Genomic DNA, 14,987 nt, shown 5'->3' on the forward strand with positions numbered 1-14,987 from the left:
ACCTAATTCACTGTATTTTGAATGTATTAGGTAGAAGCAGTATAACACTGTCATTTTGCAAGCATGAAGTTAGCTCATCCATGGAAGTTTAGAGTTTAATATATTGAGATGTCAACTCATTCTAGTCTGTTTATATCTGAATGAATTTTTTTACTTATTGTAAATAAGCTACTGAAGTTTATCCAACCAGAATAAAGATTCAGTTTGCATGTGAGTAGTCAGCGTTTTTTATTTTGTCTTTTTTTGGCCAGGGGTGCTCTTTCAAACAGAATGCTAAATAAATATTCATTTAAATCAGACTTACGAATTAAAACCTTCATAAGTAAACTTGAGACACAGTGTATGCAGGTTAATTTCTGGAAGTGTCACCTCTCTCGTTCTCAGAGTGCACACAAACCAGTTTTATGGTTTCTTACCCTAGGAATATACAAGGAAAATAATCATAGGATAACTCTAAAACCCAACGATTACATTATTTCCGTATAGAAAGCACACAGAAATGCCATGGCTTAGAGTGTAGGAGTGTATTCATTCACTCGTGCATTTATAGCTGTAAAAGCACACTCCGGACCATTGCTTTGTTACCAGTGGGGCATCCAGCAGCCTCCACCCTGGGGTGGGTCCTCCCAGGCATCTCAGACAGTCTTCCAAGTTGTCATTCACAGAAATGACCACTTTCCTTGTCCGTCTGCGTGCCCCTCCAAGGGCTCGGTTGCTCCGAAAAGCCTTGAGACTTTCCTGTCTGTCCACGGATTCAGGCAAAAACCTTTGCCAAGTGACAGAATTTGGTTTTTGAAACTGATGTGTTTCAGAGGCAGTGTATTGTAGTTGGTGACCTACAGACCAGATCACCTGCTTAGATCTCTGGATTGTTCTTTGGAACATCTCAGCTGCCCATGGAACTCTGGGTAAAGTGTAAGGGCTACCCTTGATCTTTTCTGGCAGAGTTACACAATTTTCTCATATTGTGAAATATTTTTACTTTGCTATTTTCAACTATTTAAAAAATGTGAAAGTCATTAATAGTTTATGGGTTGTACAAAAACAGACAATGAGCTGGATTTTGCCCACAGGCTGCTATTTGCAGACCCCTGCAAGATGATTGTTTTCCGGAAAAGCGTGTTTCTAAGAAGGAATAGCTGACCCTATGATTCTCTTGGAATAATATTTCTACCTTAAAGACTAGTGCCATTGTTTTTTTTTGTTTTTGCCAAAACAAAATTACCTTCATTTTCTTTCTTCCAAGGGAAAAGATGATTTAATAAATAATGAAAAAGTATTTTGAGGAGGCGGGAACACTTCAGCCATATCAGAAATGCAAGTGACTTTTGCTGGGCTGTTTCACTTCTGATGGTGGGAAATACACACCTGAGAATATTGAATGACATTGTGAGAAGCATAAACAGGAAAGGGGAAGAACTTCCTTTTTTGAGTCACTTAATTCTGATACCATTTGGTTAGTGAGTTTTGTTTTCTTAGTGAAGCTGTGGGATGGTTAGGTCCAGCCGTCCTTGCACTTGAGGATGCCTTACAGCCACAGGACCTACAGAAAGTCACAGCTGCTGCTCTTGGCAGGACCTGGCCCAGCCCAGGCCTGGCCCCTCTGGGCAGAAGGAGCAGGGCTGCTGTGTCTTCCTCCAGACTCATGCTGCCATTGATGGTGACTTGGGTAAATGAGTGAGAAGTTTTTCTTTTCTTTGATTTTAATAGTTTAAACATATATATGAAATGTAGGAATAAAACACAAATTTAGTAGAATTTTAATATTTTAGGAATTTCTGTTTAATAGTTCTAGGGATGTGCTTTCCAAAGCTTGGGGCTCACAGGTGCCCTGCTTATCCCAGTCTCTAGTTTGTTCAGTGCAGACTCCCAGGTACTTTACCTAGCAAAGCAGAATTTCTGCATACAGACTCCAGGAAATGTATTTTTTACAGTTTTGGCAGCTGGTTCTTTTGCACAATGAAGTTTGAAAACCGCTAGTCTGGGGAAATAACAGCAAACTAACAGCAAATAGGTGGTGTTTCCACCAAGCACCCCATCGCAGCTGTGCTGTGTCTCACGCCCTAAGACAGTACAGCGAGCAACACGGGTAGGAAAAAGCCCACTTCCCCCACAATGTAGCCATTTAAAAAAAGAAGACTGGTTTCAGTGAAATACATATATGCTGACCTTTTAGGGTTTCTGCTTGTTTAAACCAGGAAGTTCTGTTCATGTTTATTTCCAGTTGCTTTATACTTTAAAGCCCAAGGGTATCGGGAAGGGAAGAAGTTAGTGCCCTTTATTCCTTTATTGTATTTCTGCAGACGTGTATTATAACCTGCTACTGCAAAGAATAACGGTAAATGGACTTTCCTCTAACTAGGGGGAACGCCTAGTTTGAAGCTACTGTGGCTGAGCCAAGAGGCAGGACTACAGGCCCAGCGCTTGGACACACTCCTGGCCTGTTTTGACCTTTCCTCCTCGCGAGAAGAGCTGCAGGTGGTTGAGAGCCCCTTTCAAGCGTTGTGCTGCCTCCTGATCTACCTCTTTGTGCAGGTAACCTCCTTTCCTGTCGAAGCTGCTGCTGGCACCCCTCACTCCTGGCCCTCGCCTTTCGTGGGGTGTGGTGCTCTGGGATGTAGCCGTGGGTCGGTCCCCTGCACCATCTCTGCCCAGTGTCTGTTCCATAAACTCCAGTCCTTCGAAATGCTCGGACTCAAGTGAGGGCGTACATTTGAGAAGCCCCGTCTGCTGCCGGACTAGAGGTGGGCTGCACCTGAGTGTGATGGAGACTTGAGGCGTCTGACCCGTGCAGGAGCCCGGTTGCACTTTGCTCACGCTTGCTGAGCTTTTTGGGCTCTGGAGTGTTCCTGTGTCCCTGTGTGGGTGGTGGTTCCTGTTGGTGGGGTTTCACGTAATGGTGAGAAGGTCCAGCGCTGCAGTCCGGCTGACCTGGCTAGAGTCACAGCTCTTCCCAGAAGCACAGAGCTACCAAGGGAGACTACTTCAACTTTCCTAAGTCATCTAACAAACGTTCGCTTTTCAACCTGCGAACGGGATCACACCTTCTTCGTGAGGCTACTGGCCAGGCATTCTGTAGAAGGCGAGAAGTGTCCTGCACAGGTGCCCAGAGAAAAGCCCACCAGGGTGGTTGTCGCTGTCAGCCACCCCCACCCGCGGAGCTGGGCCACGCACGGGGTGGAGAAGGCCACAGCCACGCGTGGGGAGGCGCCACCAGCTCCTCGTTCGTGCGGTTTGTTAGTTTATGCAGGGAGCTTACAAGGGCCACTGAAAACATTCGCCTTTTATTAGTTTCCACGTGCATGATAACGTTGGGACGCCTCAACAAAAGAAGGGCTTAAATACCTTCCATCTCCTACTTCCCTTCCCCAGCTGAACTGTTTGCACAAGTCCTTTGCCATCAAGTGTCTGTTTCTTTAGCCATGTAGACCTTCTCACCAGCTTTCCTGATCCCCAGCAGCTGTCCCCTCCTCTGGTCTCTGTAGGTGATAGGTCTGCGTCTGCTTTGCCGTAACTATCAAGTTTTCATTTGTCTGGAATAGAAAATTATGTTTCTATTTTTCAAACCTGAATTCATTGTCTTTAAGAAACTTATGGTAGAATTACATTTCAGGGGACTCATATACTGATTTTTCCTTTCTAAAAGTCCTCTGTCATTTTATAGCTAGTCCTGTATTTTGCATTTTGTACAAACGTGGTATATATAGTTAAATCACCCTTAGAGATTTTATTGCTTCTTTATTGGTTTCACATGCACCAGTATCAACTTTAGTTTTGAGTAGAATTTTCCTTTATTTGCACCAGACTCAGCAAAGTGTAAATCAATAAATGATGGCAGGGTTATTTAGTATTTAAATGTAAAAATATATTTCTTTTTATATTTTTACTAAATGTACATGCATGTATTGTCAGTTAATATTTTCTGTCCATTGTTTATGAATCTACAGGTGGCTGAGGTGGACCCATAGAGGGAATTGGGAAGTGGTAGATGACCAATAGCTGAGTTTTCTCCTTCAGAAAGATCAGTGCTTTTCTTCTCAGTATTCCTTGTGAACATACGGATAGTGATGCCATGTGTTAGCGCTCCTAGGACTACGTTTTGCATTATTCTTTTCCAGCAGTAGAGATAGGTCCTTGAACCCATTCACAGTCACCCGATACAGCTCTGCTGTCTTGTCAGCTGTGCAAGTGATCGTTAGTTATGAACATCCACTTCCAACAGGAAAAAAATTCCAAATCACAGAACAGTCACTTTACATCTCATATTTATATAACCCTGAAGCAAGACAAGCATCAGGAAAACTTCTACTTATACCTTCTTTACACTAGTAACTGCCCTTTCAGTGAACATCTCTTTAGTGTAAGTAAGTCAGCATGAGATAGACTCAGTGTTGGTTTGACTTGCAAGGACACATTCAAATTGGAACTTTTTAAAACTAGAAAACAAATTGACACATCAGCGTTGTCCCTCAGATCAAAAGGTACTGTACTGTGTTATTATTCACGGGGATAACTTCTCTCAGGATTAATAAGACTAAAAAGGTAATTTTTAAAAAATACTGTACTTTTATATAGTTAAGCTTATATTAGATGTTTTGATGTGCCATACGGGTTAACTACATCCTGTTCAGAGTACAGAACCTGTAGAGAAACAAAACCCTCTCTTTTGTTCACTTGGATTCGTACCTACAAGTGAGCAGCATTTTTTATCAGAGGCTTATCTGAGAAGCTTTCCTGGGAGTGTAAGTTTGCATCATAGAAACTTTACATATTTTTTATAATCTATACTGGAGCAAATACTTTATAATAATAATATCCATTATGCAAAATTCTAAAAAATTGGTATTACTAAGACTTGCCTCCTCTGATATGTTATAGATTTGTTAATTACAAAGGTGGTGGCAGAGTATGAAATAGGTTAACTGAAAAAAATAGGACATGAAAGAGTTATTCCTTTCTCATAGGTAGTGTCTTTTAAAATCAGCCTTCTGCAAAAGATGCTAATGGCAAGAAGCAGAACTAACTGTATGCCAACAAACCTGTCTGAGCAGAGAGAGGTGAGGGTTTATGGGTTTAAAAAAAATACTTTCTGCTTGGTCTTGCTTCTGTGGATTGGGATCTTTTTTCTTGGTCACGAGTGCTGCACGTTTGTAGATTTCTTGGTTTTTCCCTGAAATAATTACAGCTGTCATTTATACAAAGGCAACAACTATTTTGGAGTAAACATGGAAATGGATAGTGACGGGACCAGTGTGGCATTTGGTGGCAGAGCCTTGTGACCCTGTGAGGAGGGTGCAGAGGTGTTGCCGATGGCCGGGCCTGGTGCCGTCTTTGATCTCCATTCCCTCCTCCTTTCCAGGGTCCGTCTCTTTCTCCATATCTCTGTCTCTCCTTGCTTCTCACTCACACTTTGGTTAGACTCTTTGATTCCACAAAGGATGGGAGGGGACTCATATCTGGGGAATCCTGGTTTCCTTTAAACTGGGATCTGAGGACACAGTTGATGTCTGGGGCTGGCAAGAGTGGGTGTTTATCCCAGCTCTGATCACTCTGGCTCAGGCCAGCTGTGGGTGCTCTCCGTCTGCAAACCCCTGAATTGTCAGTTCTGGAAATATGTGTCAAAACTTGATGACCTGTGTTGCTCCAAGACTTAGACTTGGTCATAGCTCAGGCTTTCCGCAGGCGCTCTGGAGCGTTCTGCCTTGCTAGTGAGTAACAGGCTCCCCAGTCCAGCTTGGCCCTAGGTGTTGTGGAGATTTTCACACCAGGGACTGTGGGTGGTGGGAGAAAAGACCCTGCTCACCTCCACTGGCGTCTCTTCTGCTGCCTCTGTGTGTGTGTGTGTGTGTGTGTGTGTGTGTGTGTGTGTGTACGAGTGTATGTGTGTATGTGCACATGCATGGTGTCCCATGGCTATATTTGGTCCGAGCTGGTTTTCCTGGGGCTGACGCTGGCTCTCTCTCCCACGCAGGTGGACACCCTCTGTCTGGAGGATCTACATGCCTTCATTGCACAGGCCCTGTGCCTCGAAGGAAAGACCACCATGGAGCTTGCAGACTTGCAGGTACTGACTGTCACACCTCTAAGGGTGGCCCGCCTGACCAAACGGGTGGCACACTTGCCAGCCTTCTTTACATTTGGTTGTTTTACAGGAACGTTCCCCATGACTTATTTATTTTGTAACTGGAAATTTTTACCTTCTGAACCCCTTGACCCATTTGGCCCACCTCCTACCCCGCCTCTGGCAACCACCAATCTGTTCTTTGTGTCTATCAGTTTGTTTTTGTTTTTGTTTTGTTTTGTTTTAAGATTCCACATAGAAGTGAAATCGTATGTCATTTATCTTCCTCTGATTTATTTCACTTAGCGTCATGCCCTCAATCCATGTTGTCACAAATGACGAGATTTCATTCTTTTTTTACGGCTGAATAATATTCCATTGTGTGTGTGTATGTATGTGTGTGTGTGTAACAGTTTCTTTATCCATTGCACTCATCGGTGGACACTTACACTTAGGTTGTTTGCGTGTCTTGGCTGTTGTAAATAGTGCTGCTGTGAACATAGGGGTGCAGATCTCCTCGAGATAGTATTTTTATTTTTTTCTGATAAATACCCAGAAGTGGAATCACTGGATCATATAGTAGTTCTATTTTTAACTTTTAAGAGCCTCCATGCTGTTTTTCAGAGTGGCTGCACCAATTTACGTTCCCACCAATGGTGCATAAAGGTTCCCTTTTCTCCACACCCTCTCCAACATTTGTTATTTCTTGCTTTTTGATGATGGCCATTCTAACAGTTATGAGGTGATATCTCATTGTGGTTTTGATTTGCATTTCCCTGATGATTAGTGATGTTGAGCACCTTTTCATGTCCCTGTTGGCCATCTGTGTGTGTTCTTTGGAAAAATGTCTGTTCAGATCTTCTGCCCATTTTTTAATCAGATTGTTTTGTTTTTTTGCTATTGAGTTGTATGAGTTATTTATATATTTTGAATATTAACCCCTTGCCAGATACATGATTTGCAAATGATTTCTCCCATTCAGTAGGTTACCTTTTCATTTTGTTGATGGTTTCCTTTGCCGTGCAGAAGCTTTTTTTCCTTTTTTTTCGGTATAGTTGATGTACAATAGTATATGTTACAGGTATACAGCACAATGATTCACAGTTTTAAAGGTTATATTCCATTTATAGTTTTTATAGTTATTATAAAATATTGGCTTTATTCCCTGTGTTGTACAATATATCTGTGTAGCTTATTTTTTTTATACATAGCAGGTTATATCTTTTAATCTGCAGAAGCATTTTAGTTTGCTGTATTCTCACTTGTTTATTTTTGCCTTTGCTGCCCGTGCTTTGGGTGTCAAATCCAAAAAAGTGATTGCCAAGACTGATGTCAAGGAGCTTACTGCCTGTGTTTTTTTCTAGTCGTTTTATTTTTTCTGCTCTTATGTTCAAGTCTTTAATCCATTTTGAGTTGATTTTTGTGTATGGTGTAGATACAGTTTCATTGTTTTGTATATGACTGTCCAGTTTTCCCAGTATCACTTGTAGAGACTGTCCTTTCCCCATGGTATATCCTTGGCTCCTTTGATGACCACTTATGCATGGATTTTTTTCTGGGCTTTCTATTCTGTTCTGTTGATCTTTGTGTCTGTTTTTGTGACAGTACTGTTTTGTTTACTGTAGCTTTGAGATACAGTCGGAAGTCAGGGAGTGTTATGCCTCCAGCTTTGTTCTTTTTTCTCAAGATGGCTTTGGCTATTTGGGGTCTTTTGTTCCATACAAATTTTAGGAGTGTCCTATTTCTGTGAAAAATGCCATTGGTATTTTGATTGGATTGCATGGAATCTGTAGATTGCCTTGGGTAGTATGGTCATTTTAACAATATTCATTCTTCCAATCCATGAGCATGGTATATCTTTCCATTTGTGGAAAGGTCCTTTTAAATGATATGTGTATTTACACGTTTATTAAAAATCCAGGTGATGGGGCTTCCCTGGTGGCACAGTGGTTGAGAGTCCGCCTGCCGATGCAGGGGACCACGGGTTCGTGCCCCGGTCCGGGAAGATCCCACATACCACGGAGCGGCTGGGCCCGTGAGCCATGGCCGCTGAGCCTGCGTGTCCGGAGCCTGTGCTCCGCAACGGGAGAGGCCGCAACAGTGAGAGGCCCGCGTACCACACACACACAAAAAAATCCAGCTGATTAGATTATATTTGTAAAGATTATATCACATTTTATATATATATACTGTACACACATTCATTTACAGACGTAGAAGTCTGCTATATATGAAATCAAAGAATACAGGAACCCTTAATCTGCAGGAATATAAAAAAAGAAAGAAGAAAAACAGTATTACTTGGTACTAAAAAAAAAAAAGACAGGCTTTTTTATAAAGCAGGGAAGGCAGTGACCAAGGACACTGGTCTCCTGGGTGCTGAGAGCACGGTGGGGCCAGGCTGTCCATCTGTCAGTCAGTCTCCAGTCGCTACTCTGTCCTCTCTGAATGCTGGGTATGTACTTGCTAGTTTTCCTGTCAGCGTCGTAACTGTCCATGTGTGCGTTCAGCCTACAGCTCTAGAGGACAGGGTCTGCTTACGTGGTCCTTTCATACTTGGTTTGTACAGCCCATATGAACACACGTGCATGCGTATAGATAGAGATGCAGGTGCATGGCTAGCAGGGAAAGTCAGTTAAGTAATATTCTGAATTGTATAGCAAATAAGTCCCCCGTCTTAAGCGACTTGAAAGGGGGAGGGTGGATTCTTAGATTCTTCTATCTGTATCATTTAAGACAGGGATGCCTCAGCCAGAGAATAATCACGGGTAAGGTATCACATGTCATGATGTGTGAGTTCCTGTGGTCACTTGCCCCCGTCCTTTCCTGGTTCCTGCCCATCGGGCGGTGGTGGGAGGAGCCCTGGGCCTCAGGAACCCTGGCTCCTGCTGTGTCCTGTGAGCAGTACCTCCAACTTGGGCGCCCTGTGTGCCTGTCCAGGAATGTAAAAGGGGTGCACGTAGCTGCCTTGCTCACCCCCAGGGTTTCGTCAGACTTGGGCACGTGCCCAGAGTGTTGTGTAAAGTCCTCTATGAAGCTTACTGTCACTGAGCCTAGCAGAGCCCAGGCCTGGCGTCCCAGCCAGACTGCGTGCTCTCAGAGCCTCTTTGCTCCGCCCCAGGGTGCTCCGTGGTTTAAATTTGCTTTCACTCTTTTCTTTTGGAATGAGCCAAAGAGACACTGGGGCTTTGTTTGCCTGTCAGTTCCTCTCTGCTGCATTGGGTCCCTGAAACCAACAAAACGATAAACCATCTCCTTTCAGGGGGAGACCCCCAACTGCTGGAACATTCCAGGCTCACCTCTCCCACCCCCGGCGCTCGGGGAGACCTATCTGAGCCACCCCGAAGCCTAGCTTACAGGAGGTGGCTGGCATCTTTCCTGGCACTACCAGGGCTCCTTGGAAAGTTCTTGGTCTTTTTTTTTTCTTTTTTTTTTTCCCTTGCAGTACGCGGGCCTCTCACTGTTGTGACCTCTTCCGTTGTGGAGCACAGGCTCCGGACACGCAGGCCCAGCAACCACGGCTCACGGGCCCAGCCGCCCCGCGGCACATGGGATCCTCCCAGACCGGGGCACGAACCCGCATCCCCTGCATCGGCAGGCGGACTCCCAACCACTGCGCCACCAGGGAAGCCCTCTTGGTCATTTTTGATTGGGAAATTGAAAGGAAAAGAAACAGGAGTTAATGGAAAGGAAAATTCTGTTCTGAAATTCGAGCTGTACCACATTAGCAAGGGGTCTGCTGTGAGCATAGCATCTCATCGCCCCGGTGAGGATGTTTCAAGATTTACTGGACACGTGACGATTGGGGCTGCTCCACGGCTGGACCCACTCTGCCTCCTATTGGGTGCTGGTCGAAGGCCCAGTGCTCAGCACATTTCGAATTGAAGGCAGTGCTGTGCCTTGGCGCTGAGTGCACGGGACCACAGGCAGTTCAGTCAGAGCCCTGCGTCTTGGGCTTAGACTCCAGAGTGTGTTGGAGCCACATTAAGAGGCCACAGCTCCTTTTCCACATGGGTTCCCCAGCATCGTGTCATCCCCCCAGCAGCCATGCACTTCTCAGGTGGGGAGCAAACGCAGCGTGTGTGAAAAGCAGGTGTAGACGTCTTCATCGAGAGATCTCTACATAATATTGCCTTGGCTGGTAAATCCTCACTTTCTAAATCACTCTAAGTCCCATAGGCAAAAATCAAAATGCTTTGAGGACGTATTGAGATCACATTCTTAGAGCTCATCAGGATAGGGTGCTGTGCTGATTAACTCACCGGGACAGCCACAGAAGCACAACATTGTGTAAAAGCGCACTCAGATTTAGAAGAATGCTTTCATTATTAGGCAGCTCAAAATTGGATGAATGAGTGAATAGTAGAAATAGAATTGAAAGTTTTAGTAGACTTTTTAAAGTTGTTTTGTAAACATAGGAGATGAGTGCTCCAGACAGATTAAATTAGATGAATGGGTAGGAAACCTGGTTTCCATATTTTCCTCATTTTTATTCTCTCTGGCATGCTTACGACTTTCAAATGCTTTTCCCAGGCAGGATATCGTTGAGTGACTTTGGGAGGGAAGAGAGGTAGTGAGAGGGCTCAGAGTGCCTGGAGCCCAGAGTCCAGAAGGCCTGGTGCCCAACGGTGGCAGTAGTCCCAGTTTCGCGTGGTTTGTATCACAGTACAGGCCCTGGTACTCGGTCCAGAAGATGCGGTCTCTCCGGGTGAGCACGAGCGTTGTGAAGAGACCGTAAGGTGCACAGTGGGGAACACGGCTGACGAGCCCTTGAGGGAACTGGCTGTGAGGGCTGGTCACGCCTCCTCCCTGAGTCCATCTGCAGTGCTCAGACAGGTTCTCCGGGCGAGAGGAGCCCGGGGAGGATGGCTGTGCCCCTGGGAGGGGGCTGGGGGCCCTTGTTGAGTGAAGGCGTGTGGGTGTGAGGGCAGCGACAGAGCCGGCGGGAGGCCTCCTTGAGAGTCGGGAGAGATCTCGGCCCGCCCTCCCGGGCCCGTAACGGTTCAGAAGGGTCGATCTCTCCCCCACCAGACACCCTGGGGTGTGTGCTCGGGCAGGAGAGAGCGAGGGAGGGCCAAACCCAGCCCGCCCCCGCCCCGCGCCCGCCCCCGACACAGCCAGGCTCAGTCGCTCACACATTGTCTGTGGACGCGTTCACATCACAGCTGCAAAACCGGGTGGTTGCGATAGATGCTCTCTGCCCTTCCCAGACAGCTGGCCAGCAGCCCTGGGCGTGAACCTGAGAGCTGGTTGGTGGGCACGGACGCTCAGGGTCAGAGGAGGGGTCCATGTGTACATTCCTGGCATAGTTCACAGCTGCCCAACTTTAGAATCTGAGCTATTCACATTTGGGTTTTCGTCCCTCTCCTGTTTTTGTCTTGAATCCTAAGCAGATGTTACAACTTCTTACTGCTTCTTACTACAAACATTCAGGTATTAAGACTTCAGCACTCTGGCTTTGAAACTGTCTCTAGCCTCTGTTCTCCCCTTTCCAGGCCACTCATACCCCAGGGTAGATTAAAGATTTTGACGCTCAGAATCTGCACTTTTCCAAGTAGGCTGGCCTTCCAGGCCCTCTGATTCTGTCTGCCCTGGTACCTGTCTTGCAGTCCAGCCCCCGTGAAGCAGGCCCTCCACAGACCCCAGCTTTCCATGCCCACCAAGACCCAGCGCTCACCACCAAGGTGACTTCTTTCCTTCTGCAAATACCTGTAGTTACTCCTGGTTACCTGTACTTGCTGATAACACATAAATACCTGTAGTTACTCCTGGTTACCTGTTTTTGGCAATTACACAGGTGCTGTGTGATCCCTCTTCCAGTGTTGCAGGATCTGCTTCAGAACCACGTTCTTCCTTTTCTCAGCGTGGGTCTCTTACTGTAACGCTGCTCTTGGATACGTGTCCCCTTTCTCATGTTGTTCAGACTGTTCTTAAACTCCTTGGCTTGTGGCTTCTTCAAGAGTGGGGACTCCGCTTTATTCATCTTTGTGTATTCTCTGGTACCTATGCTTCTGAGTAACTTAGCAGGTACTCAGCTAGTATTCAAATGAATTGAGATACATCCTTCCTGGGGCGGAGTAGGGGGCGTGCCGAGTGTTTATAACTTCCATGGAGCCCCTTTGGTGTGTCGTATGTACTCAAATAATTGTCAGTTTGCTTAATGTTTGTATAAACCGCTGTGATGTTGGTAGATGTCCTTTTTATCTTCACGAATAAGAGCCTTTCACATAAAATGTGTTTTTCTACAGCAGAAACGGACCTCAGACGTAATTTCAGTTTCACCTTTCTTTTTCTACAGCAATGTGATTTCCTTTACAAACCCCATCTCGTTGGTTGCGGTATATATCCCGGGGTTGAGCGGGTGGGCACCCCCCCGAGACACTGTGCCAACTCGCTCTACCAGTGGGGGCTGGGCTCCCTCGCCCCACTGCCCCCATGCCTGCTCACCTCCCACATCAGCCGGGCAGCAAAGCTCTGACATCTTGCACAGAGTTTCTTCCCCAGACCCACCTGCCAGAGGCGGAGCTCGCTGGCTGCCTGGCAGTCCCCCTGCGGGCTCTGAGCTCCACTCGCCCGAGGCCCCTCCCCTTCCTGCCCCACGCCTGCCCCTTCCTCTTGCTCACTCTTCACACGTGGGGCACATCGGAGGTCTTTCAGGTTCTCCGGGGGTGAGGCTTTTGAAAGTCAGAGGTCGGAACTTGGCAGTTTTACCCTTTCCTGTCCCCATGTATTGATGGCACAAAGTCTTAGGTGACTGAAGGCCTTAAGGAAGAATGGGAAGAAGGGTGGAATTATGGTTAGAATTACCTTACTACATTTTTTTGTAAAGATTAGCCTTTTACCATTCTTTCAGTCCTGGGCCCTTTCTGCAGTTTTGTACTTGTAAACATAATGGCAGACCTCATGGTGGTCGTGGACCCTGGAGCCACCTTCCTTCTGACTGGATCACTCGAGGCTGCAAGAGCTGCCTGAGATGAGGTGACGGGGCGGGGGAGATGAGTGCAGCTTCGAAGCCATAGGACGTCTGCATGTGTTCAGGTGGCTCTGAGTCTGGAGAGGGGTCAGGACCAAGGAGGCGGTCTGGAGTGGACATTGCGGGTGGTAACACTGTGGGAATAGCAGGCTTCATCCTGCCAGCCGTACGTGGGCTGTGCTGCTCCCATAGGTATTTCCTCTGTCACATAGTTTTTCGTGAAGGAAAACTTGACTTCAGACCAAGCTGCATGTTCTCTTCTTTCCTCTGTTCTTGGGTCCTTTCTGTGAGCCACAAAGCACTCTAGTAGGAATTGTTTTTCCTGTTTGTTATCTGTGGTCATCCATTCTGAACCTTATGTGTAGGTCAGGATGGAGTTGGAAGTTAGGTGTGTGTTCAGAGGCTGTCTCCTCATGCCCTGCACCTGCGGGGGCTGCAGATCAGAAGGTTATGGTTGGCAGGCCTATCAGTCCTGCCGGACCCAGCACGCCCGAGAAAGCCACTGACTTTGGCCGGGTGGAGATTTTGTTTCTATGTGTGGTGAGTACAGAAAACCTGCAGTTGTTCCACAGGGTATTGTGGGTATTTTAGTGATGTTACAGGGTGCTGCAGCTGGCCCAATCCTATGACAGGCGGCCCTTGCCAGTTTCTCACTTATTTCATTTTACTCTCTTCCGCTTTTGTTCCTTGCAAGTGTCCATTTAAATTCTAGGAGTGCATCTCAACACAGTTTACTTTTGCCTGGATTAAAGATGTGGCGTAAAAACGACATTGGATAAGAACGTGTACAGGAGAAATGGAATTTTCATCTCGCTTGCTGAGGGCAGGAGCCATGTAACGACTGCCCACGCAGGCCTCAGTGTTACCCTCGGGGCAGCACCTGTCGTCTCTCGTGGTGACCCTGTGTTCGCGAGAAAGAAGAGCTTTCTGGGTGCACTACTGCTGGTGCCTTGTTAAACGGTGCCCTGCCTCTGATTTCTTTTTCCCTCTAAGGTAGGATCAGAAGGTGGTAGGCTTCCCCACACAGCCTTCACATGTCACTTATTTACATGTAAATCCAGCAGCTGTTTTTAAAGTACCCACTGTGTGGACAGCCCTCCCGCAGTGACCCACCTGACACGCTTACCCCTGCTGTGTTCTCACAGGCTTATCTGTGTGTCAGACAGATGCACTCGTGTTATCCTCCACTTAAAGATGAGTGGCTCTCCAGGGCCTACCAGGTGGTGTCCGCACCCTCCGTACAGATGCAGAGCCTGCTCCTGTGGTTCCCGCCTTCCCCCCGACACACTCACCACGAGTCACGCGCTTGACTCCCTGTCTCCTGCCTATTGGCTCGCGTCTCTCCCTGTCCTGGGGGTTGGAGCTGACTCTGGTACCTGGCCCGTGGTTGTGTGGGTGATGTGTAGGTGCCAGCCACTGGCCCCGCTGCCTCAGGCGGCCTCCTGCCCCTGAGCAGCATCATGTCTTGTTTCACGGCAGGAGGGAGTGCTGGACAGAGATGGGAGGGTTGGAAGGTAAAGCTGGGAAGCTGCTAGGCTCCGGGAGACTGTTAGTATTGGATTCGAGCCCTCTGCCACCCCTGTTGGACACGGAGAGTCTGGGGGTCACAGGTAAGTTACTCAGTGCAACATGAGAAGCCTCCAGGGGAGGATCTCAGCAGACGGCCCCATTTTCGGTGGTCTCTGCCCTCAGGAGCCATCTTTAACAAGCTCTCCTGGAAGCGCGGGACCCCTGTGTGACTCAGGAGGGCTGAGGAGCAGCCGGCTGTTAGGAAAAGCCGGACCAGCCCCTCGTGCGCCTGCCCCGCAAGGTTCAGGCGGCCTCCTTGGGCTTGTGTTGTACAGTTGTGCCTGCCTGTAGCCACAGAGAACTTAGGTGCAGAACCTCCTGAGTGCAACCGGCCTTTCAGACCAGAGGAGCTCAGAGTTTGCCTTTGCTTTGTTTTCTGGTGAG

At 47.1% G+C, this 14,987-nt stretch overlaps 1 protein-coding gene across 4 annotated transcripts in view; it reads left to right on the forward strand.

Moving 5' to 3' along the window:
* Positions 1–14,987, forward strand: part of FAM120B (family with sequence similarity 120B) — a 70,888-nt gene that overhangs the window by 33,950 nt on the left and 21,951 nt on the right. For all 4 annotated transcript variants that reach the window (XM_029223628.1, XM_029223626.1, XM_029223627.1 and 1 more), the window contains 2 exons: positions 2,363–2,535; positions 5,972–6,064. In XM_029223628.1, the coding sequence (XP_029079461.1) occupies positions 2,363–2,535; positions 5,972–6,064 (266 nt within the window). The remainder of the gene's footprint in view (positions 1–2,362; positions 2,536–5,971; positions 6,065–14,987) is intronic.

This window comes from Monodon monoceros, unplaced genomic scaffold (assembly GCF_005190385.1).
Source record: "Monodon monoceros isolate NGI ecotype Baffin Bay Population unplaced genomic scaffold, NGI_Narwhal_1 Super_Scaffold_15, whole genome shotgun sequence".
NCBI lineage: Eukaryota > Metazoa > Chordata > Mammalia > Artiodactyla > Monodontidae > Monodon > Monodon monoceros.